This window comes from Protomyctophum parallelum, assembly GCF_964188405.1.
Source record: "Protomyctophum parallelum genome assembly, chromosome: 1".
In the NCBI taxonomy this organism is placed as follows: domain Eukaryota; kingdom Metazoa; phylum Chordata; class Actinopteri; order Myctophiformes; family Myctophidae; genus Protomyctophum; species Protomyctophum parallelum.
In genome coordinates, this window is record NC_139697.1 from 92,233,127 (window position 1) to 92,252,403 (window position 19,277).

Sequence of the window (19,277 nt, forward strand, 5' to 3'; positions counted from 1 at the left end):
AAAGGTGAACATATAGTGCGGTCCATACTCCTTCCGATCCTTTTCTTTTCTTCTGAAAGGAAGGTGACATAAGCATAATTTGGCGTCATTCCGACCTTCAGAAAAAGATGGTCCAAGAACTTTTTCCTCTGAAACCCCTGCACCTACACGGTGTCCCGACTCCCGAACCCTCCGAACTCTAGCATCGGGAAGCCTTTCTCTCCCGTGGGAGAGATCTTCCGACGTCAGAAGGAGCATGTCATTTGGCTTTTAGGTTCCCCCCCTGCTCCTCCTCCTCCTCCATGTCTCTCACCACCACGTGATCTTGAACTCGTAGATGGGCCTCTTGCAGTAGTAGTGGTTGATGAGGTGCTTGTCGCAGACGCCGATGCACTGCTGATCGGCGGTGATGCCGCGCTCCGCCAGGTCGCCCACGATGCAGTGCAGCAGGTCGTACACGTCCGCCACCGCCTCCCACGGCCCGAACGAGACGTCCACCTCGCAGTGGTGCTCGAACAGCTTGCCCTCGCCGTCGCCGCTGCGCTCGAAGCGCAGCGAGTTGAAAAGCGGACGCTCGTACGGCGTGATGGGCATCTCCTCCTTGTACACGCAGATCTTCAGCTTGGCGAAGCGCGCCTTCCGCTGCATGGCCCGCAGCTTCGCGATCTCCACGATGCGCTCCAGATTGTCTGAGGAGGAGGGAGAAAACAGTTTGGGGTTGTTCGTGTGTTTTTGAGTGGTGCAACCACTCCAAGGAACAGCAATGTCCGTCTTGTTCACCTATGTATGTGATGTTAATGAGCACCAGTATGACTATTAGTACCAGTAGGGGCGCTGTTGTGCCAGAAACAGAGAGAGAGAGAGAGAGTGCTGCACTGTTGCCTGCTAATGAGAGAGAGGGGGTGGGGGGGGGGGGGGGGGGGAGTTGCACCACTCAGTTCACACGGGTGTGTTTTTTTTCTTTAGAATAGATTTAACACTATTTAATACTCCTCCTGACAAAGCCAGGTGTTTTGACAAATAGACTTTTGGTGGATTCCTTCATGTCACATCACAGGTGTAGGTTCTGTATGTCACATGGTGGGAAACGACACGTTTGTGTGGGACCTTATGGGCCTTACCGTTGATCCCTAAAAACATTTTTAAAAATACTTCAGAATAGCCGATCTACAGCGATACATTGTGAGCTTGTAGATCGGCTATTCAAACTATTTAAAGTAAGGCACCGGAGAAAATAGAGTCCATTGACTTCTGCGTATTCCTCCTGCGAATGGGGAAGTGTACGACTCGACTGTGACGTTTTACATCACCTGGCATGTTGTTTCACGTTAATTTATTGGGAGTGCATTCAGTATGACTATGCCAGATGACACGAAACGACGTGTTTGGCGACACGCCTGAACACAAACGCATTTCACTGAACAAAGACACAGAAGACATGTATTGCAATACGTATATTGTCTCCTCACATCGGAACAACGGGATTTACTGAGTCAGAACTCAGAGTTCAACTTTGCCTAGTACATTCATTAACACTGAGGCTTCCGCTTTGCAGATTCAGATACAAACGAGGCACACACCTTTGTAGTAGGGCAGCAGGTCCAGAAAGGCCTGCCTTACTTTCTCTCCGGTGAGTGGCTGTCGGTCCTCCAGGCTGTCCAGCAAGGGTCCCAGGGCGTAGTACTGTGCCTCCCTGTACACCGCCCGGATCCGCTCTCTGTGAGGTAGCTCGCCTTCTCGCAGGAAGTTTAGGATGTCACTTTGGAAGGGAAACGATATATACCGTTGGCAGACGCAACCCGTGTGACAGTACACAAGCAATACAATACTGGCTTATCATCACGAGACCCAAGTTTAAAAATGGATATACAGCAGCAACAGCATCTGTATCAAATATCAATAACACACAGACCGATGCGGAATAGAAAAGAGTATTGTACACATGCAAAAATTACTCTTGGCTTCATTGTGGTGCATTTAAATGATACAAGACAATGGATATGCCTCTCAAACACCACCACAACATAGCATAATGTCCAGCATACATTCACGTTCAGACTCACAGATGGGGAAAATAAATGACGAAATTCACTTAAAATTAAGTAAAGTCATAAAGACGTGATTCTAGATAGGGGGCTGGGTAATAAATCATTATATTAATATCATTATATGAAACTAGATATGGTCTGGGATATCTTAACATCATGATAAGGCCAAGTGTTATCTTTTCCTCTTATGAAAGACTAATCTAAGCATTACAGTGAAGTGATGTCAAGCTGTAAACTTACCTGGCTGTTTTAGCTATACTATTATTTATAATGTTATATAGACATTGTTACTGATGATTATTCATCAAAAAAAATATCATTGTGTGAATATTTTGTGAAAGCACGAATAACCATCCACAACATGGATGAGGTAATTTGTCAAAACTATTGTGACATTAGATGTTGTCATTATCAGCTAGACCTAGTTCGAGATACGCCCAGTGACAATTTAAGGACTTTTAAGACTGTCCTTCCACAAAGGAAAAAAAAAAGAAGAGAAAAACAAGGAAAGAAAAAAGAGAGAGAACAAAAGACCATTACTGCATAAAAAGTAATCAACAAACTATACTATAAAAACTGGTCAAACAAATAATGTAAAAAAGAGGCAAACATCTTGAAAATAGCTTGTAGATCTGCTATTTTCACAATATTCATCTAAGGAACCGAGTAAAAGTAAATGTAATGGATCGAATCCTACAATTCCAATTTTCCAAGTGTTTGTCAAGGTGGGGGGGGGGGGTCCCCCGTTCAAACACGATTCTTTTGGTGGGACACGGCCCGAAAAGGTAGAGAAGTTAACCACTGGTCGGGAGGTGGTGCTCACCCGAAGTACGCCCCATCCCGGTCAATGAAGAAGCGCCCCTCTGCGTCGCGTGGGATGTGATGTCGTCCGCTGAACATGGCGGCCAGCATGGTGTCCTCGTAGCGCCGCAGCGTGGACAGGCGGGTGGTGAAGTACGTGCCCCCCACGTTGAGGGGGATGACCTCCGGGAACTGGATGGGATCAGACGTGAAGATGAGACTCGCACAGCGAGCGGCGTGCGATAATTAATTTACTCTTGATGTATTTAGCAGTGATGTAAATAGGTTTTCAATGTAGTAGTCCTGGGATGCAGGAATGGGCTTTTTTAGGGGACATTTTATGAGTCCCACTTCAACGACGTTATAAGAGTCATATTTTGCACCTTTCAGAACAAGGTTCCAAAAGTGCTGTACAGTACAAGGTTAAAAAACACAAAACAACATATAGCAAGTCACAATCATCGGTAGAGCATTCCATAATCTGGGTGCCCGGGCCAAAGGCCCGATCACCTCTGGTGACAAGGTTCGTCCTAGGGACCTCAAGTAGGGCCTTATCTGAGGATGCGTTCAGATTTAGGTGGGGACAGCATCTCTATGGGGCCCTGAGGAACTATACAGGGTATAAAGGGTTAGTTCAGATTTTTTGACTTATTTGTTTGTGTCCAGTATCGCTACGCCAGCAGCACAAAAACATAGTTCCATGTGAGAGAGGGGTCAAAGTTTAACAAAAGTTGCGCTATAAGGTAGAGATAGGTCAACAATACGAATGACGCTATTGTTTTGTATTAATTTATTTTTAATGAGTTGGCCCCTAGACCTGCACAAAACCAAATGACTGGAACTATTTAATATTCACCAAAACCAGCCCAGAACTCCCACACTGACAATCAATTAATACCTTTGCAACCACTACCGGTACATATTAATGGCAAAGTATTTCCTACAGCTTTAAGTCCGAAAAGCTGAACTAACCCTTTAAGTGGTTAAAGAGACAAGATTATCCGACTGGGTATTATACCGTACTAGCAAGCCCAACACTGTTGACAGGCCATACGGGGATCCATCAGCTCGGCTTGAACATTATGAGACCTGACACTTACAGTAACACATAGTCATGATCCAGCTAGTAGCTATAGGCCTACTGGCTACAGAGCACTGGCATATTGTGAGCCAAGAGGTGTGGACAGACAGACCCCTGGAGAATATGCAGTGCGCATGTAATATCACTAACCCTAGAACACTAAACGCAACTTTTGTCACACCATCACTAAACCCGGGTATACTTTACCCAATGTAATATATTCCATAAAAAAAAAGCTTGCAACACAGCGCGAAGCAACGCGTTGTGTGCTTGTAGATCGGCTATTTAAATTTCACTAGTTTGGGTCCCAGGTAGCTCTGGTCCAAAGCTCTAATGCGTTTCATTTAGAGCTATGTTACTCTCAACTTCCGCCGCTCGCATGAATGCAGACCAGCCTCTCCTCTTTAGCGTAAATAAAGATAACGTTTTTGCTACTCACCAAAACAAAGGCGGGTCGTGTCATTAGAAAGCCTACTTTCCTTAGTGGACGCACTCTGAGCCCCCCACCACACGTATAAACTGTACTTTTTGGCCAAAAGGGGATTTTGTTTCCACCAGGAAAAGAATACTTTTAGTTACTCCGCTGCGCCTTCTACCGATATTGCCCAGAGAGTTGCCTCATAGAGAATATCTCTCTTTCTGGTGAAAGAAAATCCCTTTCTGGCGAAAAAGTTGAGTTTATACGTGTGGTGGGGGGCTCAGAGTGCGTCCACTAAGGAAAGTAGGCTTTCTAATGACACAACTCGCCTTTGTTTTGGTGAGTAGCAAAAACGTTCTTTTTATTTACGCTAAAGAGGAGAGGCTGGTCAGGCAAACGTCTAATCTCTGTTCAGGTCGAGACTCGAGAGAGAGAGAGAGAGAGAGAGAGAGAGAGAGAGAGAGAGAGAGAGAGAGAGAGAGAGAGAGAGAGAGAGAGAGACCCAAAACAGTTTCTGAACCACTAGCTACCGTGTCACTCAACCACGGCATCGATCAGCAATGAGTCACACATGTACAGCGATTATCCTGACTGCAGGCATGTTGTGTCCGTCCGGTATCAGCAACATTATGAAAATTGTCTGCATGAAAATCACAAGGTGACACGCTGTGAGCTTGTAGAAATAGCTGATCTACAAGCTCACAGCGTGTCAGCTTGTGATTTTCATGCGGACAATTTTCATAATGTTGCTGATGTCTGAGGTGGGTGGCTCCTTCAGTACCTTTATGATGCTCAGTGACATCATAGAAGGTAGGTTTGTTTCGGTGCCCGCATCCCTGGTGTTTTCTACAGGCAGGTGTTCGGATGCAGCGAGCTTGTAGGCTACATCTGCTAATTAGTATTAGTATTTAGCCTAGTAGCCAAAAAGTGAACCCGGACATGTTGAGTACACCAACGTTTTATGTTAGAAATGTTTAGTATGGGTCCCCAGCATGTAGAAACTGCCGGATGCTAACTTGCATATGTTGAGCAATTTTCATAATTGGCATATGTGACCATACCATTAACAACCTATAGAAGGCAAAATTTCATCATGCTTTATCTAGCATGTGATGTGTCAAACTAGGGGGTTTTCATGATGCTGAATCCAGTCCAAGCATTAGTTTTGCAAAAACAAACACTCATTGGCTTAAAACGGACATGGCCACTGACATTATCAATTTGCGATGACGGCATTGGCAGTTTTTAGCCCAATGAGTGTTTTTTTGCAAAACAAATGCTTGGAATGGATTCAGCATCATGAAAACCCCCTAGTTTGACACGTCACATGCTACATAAAACATGATGACATTTTGAATATTTTGCCTTCTATAGGTTGTAATTGGTATGGTCACATATTACATGCCAATTATGAAAATTGCCCAAATTATGAAAGTTAGCATCCGGCAGTTTCTACATACAATACTAAACATTTCTAACATAAAACCTTGGTGTACTCAACATGTTCACAATGGGGCTCTATGGGCTGGCTACTAGACTAATTTAAGATGTTTGAATATTATTATTTTATTTTTCATAAATCTTCTCCTCGGGGGGGGGGGGGTCCCTGCAACTGTGTCAGAGAAAGTCAAGTAGGACTCAGGAGTCATTCATCCAAGAACAGAACAGAACAGAACAGAACAGAACAGAACAGAACAGATCCACGTTGAGGACACATCAAGCCATACCACATCAAGCCTACAGTAGGCTATGACACACACACACACACACACACACACACACACACACACACACACACACACACACACACACACACAGCAGGGCCCCTACTACTACTAGTCTACTACTACTTACTACTGTAACGTAACGGTTACCTACCTCCTGTGATGCACTGAAGGTCGAGCGGAGCGCCTTGCCCAGGGTCAGACTGGGAGTCGCCGCCGCCGGACTCGGGGCGATGGCCAGCGGCGGCTTTCTGAACTCCTCCTCCGCGGAGGAGTCCGAGGAGCAGCTCGCCATGGCGGCGGCAATGGCATCTGGCTTGTTGTTGTTGTTGTTCTCGCTGCCGCTGTGGTCGCTGGAGAACACCACCATCACTCTGGGCAGCGGCAGCGTCCGCTGCCTCTCTTGGACGAACCTCCTCACCCGCGAAGACGACGACGACGACGACGATGATGATGTGGCCGCCGCGGGCGAGAGCAGCAGCGGGCCGGCACCGGGGCCAGGGCCGGGGGGGATGTTGTTGAACGAGTGGGACGGCGGTGGGGGGTGGTGGCGGCGGGGGTCGCCGCCGCTGTTGGCCGGTGGTTCGTCGGATCCATTCTGCTGCATGCAAGCAAGCAAGCACACCAGCGACGTGGTTGTAGCGACGGTGTAGATGAGACCGAGCGAGGCCCCGGCGGGGGTGAAGTCCGTTAGTCCGATGCAACGATCGCTATGGAAACACACTGCGATTCTCCTCCTCCTCCTGACCTCCTCCTCTACGCTGGAACACACACCCACACACACAGCCTCCCAGCCAGCCAGGCAGCCACGCAGAGAACCGAGGAGGGTCTGTCTGGTCTGGGTCAGGAGGGGAGGCACCCACCCGTCAAATAAATCCACTGTACATTCTTCCTCAGTGCAGCCAGGGTCCCGCTGAAGTGCCGACCGGACCGCAAGCAAGGATGTTTCATATAGAACAGGAGCTGTTGTTAAATATTAATACAGGAACAGGACTACAACAACCACAAAACAAACATATGTGGTTGTTGTTGTAGTAGCAGAATGAATGCCGCACACCAGACAGACACAAATCACGTGGTTGACAATAATAAACTAGCCTCTGAACTGAACTGGTGCAACCGAAATTGGTGACCTATTATGAGGGCAGCAGCGACAACAGCTCTTCTCTTACTCTCTGGCTCAGGTCAGGTTTCATTATGTAATGTATATTTACCCAAGAGGAGAAAGAAACGCCGAGCCTGTAGAGTGAGTATTGATGAGAGTACCGTAGAGTACATATTCTGACAGGTCACCAATTATGGTATAACAAGAGGGCGGCTCTGTGTGGTGCATTCGGGAAGTTCATTAAGCTCGTAATGTATAAACTAAAATAGACTAATCTAATATACGGCAGCCTCCCGGTGTTTGGGAACACAGTTTGCCAGCCACTGCTGCGTGTTGCCACTGCTACAGAGCTGACAATGAGATTATATCTTCCCTTATTCTCTGGAGTCCTGCCTCAAAGCGGACCAGAGGTAGAAAAAGAAAAAAAAAACAGTCGTTCCCTGATGTAATCGCTAGGTCCTAGACCTATAGGGACACATGCATGATCAATAAGTAAGCAGGAACTGGGGATGGTAATGAAGGACCGGGAAGTCTTGATCTCGACCGCGGTCAAAAAATGATGATGATGAACTGAAAAGGTGCTTTCAGCTGAATACGGTATTGCGTTTTTGTAATGATTTGAATTTTGATCGTGTTTTCCGGTTGTGTACACTGTACACGCACTTTTTGTTAATGTCCAAGTTGAATTATTTTATGGTCTTTACATAAAACAAATATGGCAGATGAAGAAATTAATATTAATAGAATATAAATGACCCTTAATGGAATAAGCCATAAGCTTTCTTCGGTTTTTAAATCCGCAGTTTATTTACTTTACTCTACTTTCCTGTGTTTTCTTCTGCAAACTGTTAATAAAGTATTAATTAATTAATTAATGCGTTCATTCATTCAATGAATTGATTCAATTAATTAATGGATCATTCATTCATTCAAAACATATATGAGATGAATCAATTTATATAGGATTGGTGATTTGGTGACATAGAAGTTAGAACAGTTTAATAACTATAAGTGCAAACAGCATTTGCATTTCGAGGAAGGCAGGAAGCCATCCGGATTCCAAATGTAAATCTCTAATTATTTTAACCAATGCAATCATGTCAAAGAATGTGACTTTTTCCTGAAAATAGCAAGGCCACATTACACCAATGAATGTTGTTGTTAATGTTACGGTTACCTGATCAATGGTTTATTATATTCAGCGCCTTATAATCAACGCAATTCCAACTTTGTCTCAGTGCATGCGATACTGCCACCTGGTGTCCAAACACATGTACTATAATAGGATATTGATTTACCTATCAGTTGAATATGTTTGTTTGTTTGTTTATTTGTTTGATTCATTGATTGAAAATTGTATCAACAGTTTGCAGAATGGCCACAGTTCAAGGAAAGTATAGGCCAAGAGGATAAAACAGAAAAATCACCAGTGTGTGTAACTCGTTAGAGTCTAACGAGTCTCTTCTCTCTAACAGTGCAGTCTAACGGTTAGACTGCACTGTTAGAGAGACGTAAACAAACTAACCATGAAGGAGGTGGAGGAGACAGAGACACCGGCACAACAAAGCGTTATAACATCAATACTTGGAAGTATTTGCATTATTTTGAGTATGTCCGCAATCAAGACGAGATGAACATTATTGTCCGCTGCAAGTTGTGCATAGGGAAGAAGCTATATTCCACGTCGAAAAAATCTACTTCAAATATGTGTACAAATGGACCCATCATCATGTGTACACTATACAGTACACTTTTTAGAGTTAAATAAACACTGCAGAATAGGGGAGGGGGGACTGCTAATGTTGAAAATGCAAAGTAAGACTTTTGGGGACAAAATATGCAATTACTGGGGGCGAGAGAAAAAAGTAATAAGTAACTAGTTACTTTTCTCAGGGAGTAATAGTAGTGTAACTTTATTACTTATAAAAAGTAATAAGTAGTATATTATTGTTTAAGTAATATTGTATATATAACACTGTATATATATATATATATATATATATATATATATATATGGGTGTGTGTGTGTCAAGAAGGTCAAGATGGTCGAGATGATGATTAGAATGTGTTTTACATATGTCGGCCTCCTGCTGGCGCTATAAAGAGCAGATGTGAAAAATTGGCCTCTATGGAGTTGGCATACAAAGTTATCCACAGATTCGTGCAGTTAGAGGTAAAAACACTTTTCGGCCAGTTATAGCACCATCATGAGGCTGAGTTGAAAATGTTCACGTGACATTTCTTCCTCTGCCTAGTGGGAACGTGCGTGCACAATTTTACGGAAATCACACAATGTTTTCATGATTTGCAGCATTTGTTTGAAACTGAGCACTCCTGCGAACTTTGGAAGCCAATCTTAGCCAATCAGGATGGAGTCTGAGAAATCTGAAAGACACGTTTCGTTGAATGGCTCTAGAGAGACTGTGTACCAATTTGCGTGATGTTTGGACAAAATCTGTAGGTGTACTGTCCAAAAACTTGTTTTGCACAAAGCGGCCTCCTGGTGGCGCTATAACAGGCCGTTCTGGAAATCTTTGGGCAGAGGTTCATCGTTGGCATAAAGGGGGGGGGGGGGGGGGGGGGGGGGAGATCGAGGGGACAGAGAAAACAAACAAAATCTACATATTTACACAAAGTACAGTATAAATGGGAATGAAGAAATAGTCGGCACACAAGAAATGTCCTTTCACAAGGTTTGTTTACCTCTGACGGACAACGGACTCGTTTCAGCCTTCCTCAGCGTTGTCATTCTTTCTCACAACGTACAGTATTGGTATGTGTAAATATGTAGATATTTATTTTAATGAATGTGATATTCACTCAAATCCAGTGTGCGTTAAGTGTGCATCGGTGTATGACATGCACGGGCAAAGGAGGAACCATCCGTGGGGATGGTATTATTCTTCCGTTGGGGTATTATGGGGAGAGGTAAACGCTAACGGGTGACGGGCTGTTTAAGTCAGGGGTGCAGGGCAACCTTGACGATGGAGAGGGACACTATATTTCCACACTCGCTCCAGAGGGCCACATTGCATATTACTGTCGTAGCAAAAATAGCCAATCTACAAGCTCAAAACGCGACACGTTTTGAGCTTGTAGATCAGCTATTATTGCTATTATTTGAATTGAAATCCTGAATAATTATTTTTTAATTGGAATCCAAAAAGGTTAATTTCAAATGCCTTTAATTTGAGTTCTGTTAACTTTATGAACTAAATACAAATACATTTGACATAAAAAAACACCCTAACCCTTAATACTAGTCATTAAGATATACATAAAAGTAATTAAAGCGGGTCATGTTTAGAATTGCAACAGCTGAAATATATCAGTATTTTGATATTAAGTGATGGTGGGGCCCGGGCCGCCAGTTGTATGGTTTAAGTGACAGTAAGCCCGGCCTCGTTGTACACCTTGAAGACCTTCTCGATGGCATTGACGTAGGCGGCCATCCGCAGGTCCAGGCCCAGGTTGTACTTGCTGGCTGTGCACATGATTTGCCTGGCGGATCTCTCCATAGTGTAGGCCAATCCGGAGTGGACAATGTCCTTCTCAGAAGCACCAGCAACTATGGCCTGGAAATCAGCTGTGGGCACAACAGGAATGGGTCCTCCCTGCTTGCCAAACTTCCTCTCCAAACTCTCTTGTACGGACATGAGGAGGTGGCGGTTGGTATCACTCTCGTACTTGAAGGTCAGTCGTCCGTAACTGACGTGGTTGAGATTCTTCAGCCACTCAAAGTAGGACACTGTGACACCACCAGCGTTCAGGTACAAGTCGGGGATGACCATAACCTTGTTCTCAAGGAAGATCTCGTCGGCGCCTGGAGTTGTGGGACCGTTGGCACCTTCGGCAACAATCTTGGCCTTGACCCTGGGGGCGTTGTCGCGTCTTAGCTGCTTCTCTCCAGCGGCGGGGATCAGGATGTGGCAGTCAGCCTCCAGGATGCTCCCCTCATAAGGCTCAGCGCCAGGGAAACCCACGATGGTCCCATGTTGAAGTTTGTAGTCCTCCAGCTGTTTGGGATCGATGCCCTCTGGGTTGTAGATGTTGCCGTCTATCTCGCCCACGCCCACACACTTGGCCCCAAACCTGTGGAGGTACCTCATGGAATGGTGACCCACGTTACCAAAGCCCTGAATGACGAAGGTCTTGTCCTGGAAGCCAGGGTTCAGACCCACCATGCTCATGTACGAAGCCTCATTGATGAAGTTCTCGATGCCGTGGAACACTCCACGACCCGTGGCAGAAGTACGACCATGGATACCGCCCTGGCTGATGGGCTTCCCTGTCACACACGCATAGGCGTTGATGTCTGTGTGTGCGATGGTGTTGGCATATGTGTCAGCTCTCCCTCTCTCCTGTACTCATGTCAGGAGCCGGGACGTCGATGCCGGGTCCGATGAATCCCTTCTTGGCCAGCTCAATAGTGAACCTCCTTGTGATTTTCTCCAGCTCATTGTCAGAGTAATTCTTAGGGTTGATCTTAACTCCGGCTTTGGCCCCTCCGAACGGCACATCAACAACGGCACATTTGTAGGTCATCAGAGATGCCAGGGCCTTCACCTCGTCTAAGGACACATCGGCACTGTAACGGATACCTCCCTTGCAGGGCGTCCTGTGCTGGCTGTGCTGGGCACGGTACGCCTCAATCACCTCCCACTCGCCGTTGTCCCTCTTGATGGGGAACGACAGGCTCAGTACGTGGTTGCATGGCTTGATGATGCTCAGGATGCCCCGAACGCGGTTCCTCTTCTGCTCGGTGCTCTCGCGGGTGCGCAGGTCCTCCACCAGCTGGTCCTCCACGATGGCGGCACCGCGGTCGAAGAAGCCCTCCACCATTCGGAAGAAGTTGGGGTCGTCTTCGTGCTGGTCTGCAACGGAGCCGTAGCGCCGCATCCGCGGCAGAGATGCACATGCCGGGGGAGCGCGGTCCACGCGGCCGGAGGCCAGCACTGCGCTCCCCGCGGAGCGGGTGATCAGCTCTCTGAAATAGCGGTAGTACATCATGGTTTAAAAACCAGTTTATTATTTCCCTCCTCTTAGTAATATGCTTAATTTCAGCGGGACCCCTCGTCTGATCTGAGGCCCTAGTAGTCGGTTTGGGTCGTGGCTCTGTTGATCAACTAAATAAATGGCCAAACAACTGGGTGACAGGACAGGAGAGAAGGGGGATATGGATAAAGAATGAGCGACACAGCAGCTCCTCACTGTCTCATCCTCTGGCTGAGTGGAGCGACTAATGCCAGATTTAACTGGCGTTCTAAACGCTTTAAAAAGTGTAAACCGGAAAAAGATCTATATATTATTTAAGTTGATCCAGCCAATATGCCCATGTGGATTTTTCTGATGTCATCAGTAAATGGCCATATATGAAAAAAATACACATGGCATCTTCAGTATCTCAATACTGTGCTAGTCTGTACACAGGCACACGAAAAACATCATGTGAATGCAGGGAGTCATCTGGTAGGGAAGCCATACTTGTTCGGATTTTAATCCATCCGAAAGGGAAATGAGTGATTCTTTTGCAAAACTAATGCTTGGAATGGATTCAGCATCACGAAAAACCCCTAGTTTGACATGTCACAGCTACATAAAGCATGATGAAATTTTGAATATTTTGCCTTCTATAGGTTGTTAATGGTATGATCGCAGATTATGCCAATTACGAAAATTGCTCAACATATGCAAGTTAGCATCCGGAAGTTTCTACATGCTGGGGACCCATACTAAACATTTATAACATAAAACGTTGGTGTCCGGGTTCACATTCTGGCTACTAGACTAAAAGTTTGCCCTGGTAGTTCTGGCAATGATACTGTAACTACTCAGCCTCACACACATTGGTATGAACTTGAGAAACAAATAACTGTCTTTGTAATTTATTTTACCAAATCTTTTACATAACCACACACACTCTCTCTATACTTGTGTACAGTTCTGGCCGACCCGTGAGTTGAGGCGCTATAGCATTAGCCTCAAGTAATAAAGGATAAAGGAAGAAAAGTCAGGTAGAACAAATACGGTTGCTTCAGTATGGATCATGTGTGTGCACTACCGTAGGCCAGTCAATCAAAGATTTTCCCCAAAAGAAATTGCATTAGTAATCGTTTTTTTTGTATTGTCCTTAGGGTCATCCAAATAACATACTAAACATCACACCTGTGTGAAGTGAGGGGTGCTCTTATCATTATACATCATCTCAAGAACAACTGAATTTATGTGATTGGTTAGCCGACTTGCTCGTCTACATTATGACGTAAATGTTCCCTTCATTGTCAATGGCATTTAATGTTTGTGTTGCCACAAATTTACTTAATATTTGAGGCACATATGATCTAATTTCTCCTTTCATTGTCAATGGCAAATATGAGATGTGTGGGGACAAAAGCTCAAAAATAGTGTATTATCCTACTATAAATGCACCACGTCTCTGTGAGTGTGTGTGTGTGTGTGTGTGTGTGTGTGTGTGTGTGTGCTTGTGTGCGTGTACGGTTGTAATGCACGTAACTCGAGAACCGTTTGACCCACCGACATTCGACACACGTTCCACACCCGCACAGGGAGTGCAGTGCCAGGTATCGAGTAGGTCGGCCCCATGGTTCTCCAGAACCACCACAAAAGGCTCTGGTCAGGCTCTGCAAGTGGGCCTAATGAGGCCAACTCCTTTCACCTGGGCCAGGCTCTGCTAGTGGGCCTAATGGGGCCAACTCCTTTCACCTGGGCCAAGCTCTGCTAGTGGGCCTAATGCGGCCAACTCCTTTCACCTGTGCAATTTCCAGCCTCTGCCTCAGCCAATTGAGGCTCAACCATTCAGGCTCTGCCAGTGGGCCCAATTGATTGCCAAGTACACTTTTCACAGTCAGTTTGCCCACAGAAAAGTGGCATTTACTTTCCCTCTCCACACGCATGAGCAAACTGACACAGGCAATTAACCAAGATAAGGCGCCGATGCCCGATACTGTGATACAGCATATTTATTAGTGATGACCTCATCACATTTGTGACGACGGCTATGGCCGTTTTCTTGCTGGGCTGTGACGTCATTGTGGGCTGTGGGTCATGTGGGTCAATCAATAGGAATAGGAAAACAGAGGGACGTCATGTGCAGGGCCGGTTCAGGGGGGACATGGATGGGCAGAGCCCACACAAACGTCCTGACCACCCAATCAAAATATTAGATAGATAGATTGATAGATAAACTGATATAATGATACATGATGCATATAGTTTTCTACGCACTTCAGGGATTTGACCCCCCAAAAGAGTCTAAGGTCAGATTCTCACCTAATACTTCGGTAGACTCGGAAATTGGGATTCTTGCATATTTAATTGGCTGCGGTTTGCCTTCACACTGTCATTCGCAGCAATTGGAAACGCAGCAGGGGGGACCTTTATCAATGTGTTCCATTCATAAACTATAGCCTACACAGTGATATCTATGGTGATAAAATTACACTCATAACGTGCATGTGTCGTGCCGTCTGGGACCCCCCCCCCCCTCTCTCGCTCTCTACGCACGCAGCCACCACACACTGTTCTTTTGGGCATGCAGCACAGCGCTGCATGAGCGCACTGATATAACTCCCCAGTCCCACACAGTGACAGCACTCCATGTTTACGGCACGCACAGACAGACAGACAGCCAGAATATTATGTAGGCTATAATACACTGCAGTGTTTGTATGTGTTTTCTTAAGCAATTGATTAATGTACACGTCCTCATTTCGATCAGGGCTTCAGTCTCCTTATTCGACCACGTCTATCCACAGTAACGGGACATCTTTGCGCTGCGTAAAATATGCCTTCTCCGTCTCCAACTGTGTTCAGCTCCTCACCCGCCACATTATGTTTCCTTCATTTCCTTTATTTACTGCGGATTGCATTCACACCTGCACCGAATCGTAGTCAAGTGCGATTCGAAGCGAAGCGAAACCCACGTTTTTGGGCGGAGTAAAATGCGGTTATTTGCTGCGCATTAGGATTCGAATGAGCCTTCACACCTGCCACACACTTTCTGACAATGCGCAGCAGGATTCGTTTTAATCGCAGCAATGCTCTCTGGTATGAATGTGACCTAAGACTTTTAAATGTTCCTTTTTCTTGGAGCTTTTACAGGCTACATAGGAGTCTGTGATCCACCCTTAGCACCGACGTAGGTCCCAGGACCAAAACTATTTTAATCTCACTTTGAGCACAGAGCACATTATAATGAGCATGACATAAAATAAATGTTATTTTAGCGAGTCTGTTTCTGCCAGTTTTCTTCTAGGTGAAAATAACAAAATGTTATGGAAAAGATACTGTGTTATTATCATATTAATTTACTTATATTGACAAGTTTAATATATATGAATGGTTTTGCCCATGCACTCATTTGATAATCATGGACAATTACTATCTCCTGATAAATGTTCTGTTTATTATAGAGGTGGAGAGACGGGGAGACCCCTGTTACTGAACAAATGACTACTATCAACTATATGACTAATATCACTTACTCTACCTTTTAATAATAATAATCTGTAAAAAGCTGAAACATTATAATGTCCCCCTCGTGTGTCCCAACCATAGACTGTAAAAAATATGGACAAAGCGTTCGCCGGGTCTAACATAATAATATGGTAATTCCTGATGTAAGTCGCCATCTTTCTAGATCCGTTTGGTACCAGCTGGCCATTGGCTGGCTCCGTTTTGGACCAGCTGGCCATTGGCTGCCCAGACAACGAGGCGGGACTTCCCCCCGTCTTCTCCGTTGGTTTTTATTTTGACTCGAGTGGGAGGGGAATCCCGATCATAGACTGTAACGGTAGCCACGCCCCTCAGAACATACGCGATGTTTTTTTTTCTTTATGGTCATTTTTTTAATTAATGGGACCATAATTTTCCAAAAAGAATATTATGACATTAGAAATGAGACTTTAAACTAGTGACTGGAAGAAGAAAGTATTCATGACCATGTTTATTAAGGTAATACAGTCTAGGTGAAGTTGGGCCAAAATACATGGGCCTCTATGGAGCTATGGGGCTTTTTGGGTCCAGTCCAGCGCCACAACAGGCCATTATATGAACAACCGATTTCAAATGAGGCTTCACGAAATATCTGGCTGACTGCCCCCCTGGTCCCAACGCACATACTCTGCTTGCCACCTTAATGAGCCATTCTAGCCATACATACAAAAGCAGCCATTGTAACATCTGTGCCCAGAGTCACATTGTTTATATGCATTTTTTCGTTTGCTATGCACTATTTTTATGTATGTTATTATTTTCCACCTATCTGCCACGCTAAAAAAAAAAACATTGGATTATGCCTTTGGATTAAGAGACTTTCTTGGTTGGATTTCGATCGGGGACGGACTATGTGTAAAGGGTGGTAAGAGGAGACTTGCCACCACACAACATTGAGCGGGTTCCATTTTGTTTTGCCTTTTGGACATTTGAGTTAGCTTTGGACAGTGCCAGACATTTGAGTTTCACACCCATCCTTTTTGAGGCGGTTTATTTTATTTTGATTTCATTTAAGTGACTATTGTTATTTGAACATTTCATTTGGTTGAGTTTATTAAATCACAGTTTAAGCTTATTTTCTGATTCCGATAGTGATTTTTATTCTGAACTGACCCACCACCTCCCTCATTTTTGCTATAATTGATTTATTTAATTGTTATTATTGTAATCGTTATACCATCACAACTCCAAACTGACATGGGAACTAGATTAACTTGAGATGTCATTCACCATTGAATGACTGAGGCCCCTGCATTTTTTTTTAACCTTTAGGCCTATTCAACCAGTAAAATCACATTGAGACGGCGTCTCTTTTACAAGTGGGAACTGGCCAAGAGGCAGAAATAAAAATTACACATCAATACCACATCGTCAATGTTACATGATTTTGAACCAGAAATACAACATCCATAATACACCTTAAGTACCTATGTATAAATACAACAAGTCACCTGTCCTACTTTTTAGTAGCAGGGCAAAATAAACCATATACACAATCTACACGATCTGAAACGATATAATAAATATATAGGCATGAACATAGGCTAGTACATATCCAAACATGTGCAGGTGTTGGGTTGTACATCAATAAATGTGCATGGCTCGCCTCTCTCTCTCCTCTGTCTATCTTTCCTTCTCTATCCCTATTTCTATTTGGTCTTGCATAGTTTTTGTTTTCAAAAAGCAAGATTAAGTAGGCTACGATGTTTTTTTTAAAACATTGTATTTGTTCTCACTTTCTGATGGACACTCCGATGCCTGGCTTTCCGAAATTACATCATTATGCCGGCCAAGTGTTGTCCCATCCCAGCCAAAGTCTATGGACTGTTTGTGTTGGGTAAATGTTTATAAAACTCATTATAGGATAGGCAAGAATAACGATCCTGTGTTGGTGATGGAAAGTTGTCGTGTGTATCTTGAATTGGCATGATATGTGCAATGCGATCATGTGAATTGACACTAATTTTGTGTCTGATTTGTAATAGGCCTACAACTACAAATATTAATCAAAGAACAAATGTAACATTAGCTCAATAATTTGGTCAATATTCAATCATTTGTAACACATTGGCTTTTCAGACACTTTTCAAACAAATCTAACCTATCGTGTCATATTTACTATTTCTGAGTAGCCTGTATCACTAATGGTGAATTTAGGTGATGACAGGTTGGAGATGTTAGCAACCAACCTGTAACAGTCGTATTGGAAATAAATGTACCTGTGGTGAATGAGATCTCAACTTAATCTAGGTCCCATGTCCATTTTGTTTTCACGGCTGCACGGTTTTATACTCTATGATTTGATTATGATTGCACAATATCGTCGCTAGGAAAGGCGTACTGGAGCACGCTCAGTGTCTAGTATAGACTTTATGCTGACAAAGGGAGGGGTTCGAATCCCGTCAGAAACAGACGTTTATTTGTTTATTCATTCATTCATTCATCGATGCGTTTATTTTTACGCATTACATGTGTAACAGTATTATATAAGTACACAAAATATGACACAAATAAGTGCTTCTACCTGACTTAATTCTCCATGGTTCATGTGTATAGGGATACATAGTGCATTAGAGGTCACAGCCCCTTTAAGTCTCCCCCTTTTGCCCCCTGTATAAATGTCCTGCGACACCTCCACCTCTTCCTTCTTTACTTCCGTCTTGGAACGAGGTGGGTGTCTTTGTTGACTTCTCTGTATAATATAATAAGAATTGTACTTGCAAATCGATTTATACAGTGTTTGTTTCACTCTGTTTAGAGAGCCATTGCACTACTAAGAACTAACGTGGAGACGTGTCTGTTATTCGTTGTCAGGTATGTTACGTTATATTATTTGTTGTATTACTGTCGCTCTTGCTTCTTTACTTCCGTCTTGGAACGAGAGAGCCATTGCACTACTAAGAACTAACGTGGAGACGTGTCTGTTGTTATTCGTTGTCAGAATAAAACGTGGTTTCCAAAGACAGTTCTGGGTCCGTCTGTCCATACTCCATTCAACACAACGCAGAGAGAGACAGATTACACCGGTTACACATGGGCTGCATACTATACACTCCAATGGTGATAGTTGCTAAAGCGTAGGCTATAGTATTGTTGGAGATAGACAGCTTCCTGTCCTATTTAATAACAACAAAACATATACGGCTAAAACACAGACGGCTAAGGTCCACATCGCAATGTGAGTGTCCGTCTGCCCAAGAATCGGAACGTATTGGGTATGTTTTGGCATTGTGACAGAAAAGGTGGCATTTGCAAGGACAGCTGAGCTACGCATTCTGTCGCCGTTAGAACATCTGCTTGTTTCTACGGTGATGGCTGACGCGATTTCAGGTTAATCTGATTTCATCCAAAACCGATACACCGGCAATAGAGCGTCGCAGTCCCTCCCCCTTTCAGAACAACGAGTGACCCAGGAAATGAATCTCAATGCATTTTGACCATAGGCATTTCTTAAATTATTTATTTAAAGATCTTTTAAGCGTCGTACGAAGCCAACTCTTGTCGTGACAAATCATGACAACACACACAACATTTTGGACCAAACAAAGAATTAGAAAGTAGAAACAAAACGGCAGGTTACAACACTTCTTTTGTCCAAAATATTGTG

The 19,277-nt window shown here is 44.2% G+C and overlaps 1 protein-coding gene and 1 pseudogene across 2 annotated transcripts; both read right to left on the minus strand.

Annotated features, from left to right (window-relative positions):
* kctd7 (potassium channel tetramerization domain containing 7) lies at window positions 1-7,854 on the minus strand. Its single transcript, XM_083781671.1, has 4 exons — window positions 6,206-7,854; window positions 2,851-3,020; window positions 1,560-1,738; window positions 1-668 (listed from the first exon to the last, which is right to left on the minus strand). Exons 1-4 carry the CDS (start codon window positions 6,656-6,658, stop codon window positions 289-291), a joined length of 1,182 nt encoding a protein of 393 aa, XP_083637797.1. The 5' UTR covers window positions 6,659-7,854; the 3' UTR covers window positions 1-288.
* A 2,682-nt stretch (window positions 7,855-10,536) lies between these two features.
* Window positions 10,537-11,781, minus strand: LOC310870451 (glutamate dehydrogenase, mitochondrial-like; annotated as a pseudogene). Its single transcript has one exon. The product of its transcript is annotated as a glutamate dehydrogenase, mitochondrial-like (transcript).
* Between the last annotated feature and the right edge of the window lie 7,496 nt (window positions 11,782-19,277).

Bases quoted from the DNA above. Each gene is read 5' to 3' on its own strand.
- kctd7 (XM_083781671.1), bottom strand. From the start codon at position 6,658: ATGCAGCAGAATGGATCCGACGAACCACCGGCCAACAGCGGCGGCGAC. The intron at 3,021-6,205 runs GTAGGTAACCGT...GATCCCATCCAG, and splicing joins CCTTCAGTGCATCACAGGAG to TTCCCGGAGGTCATCCCCCT. The intron at 669-1,559 runs GTGTGTGCCTCG...CCTCCTCCTCAG, and splicing joins CCTGCTGCCCTACTACAAAG to ACAATCTGGAGCGCATCGTG.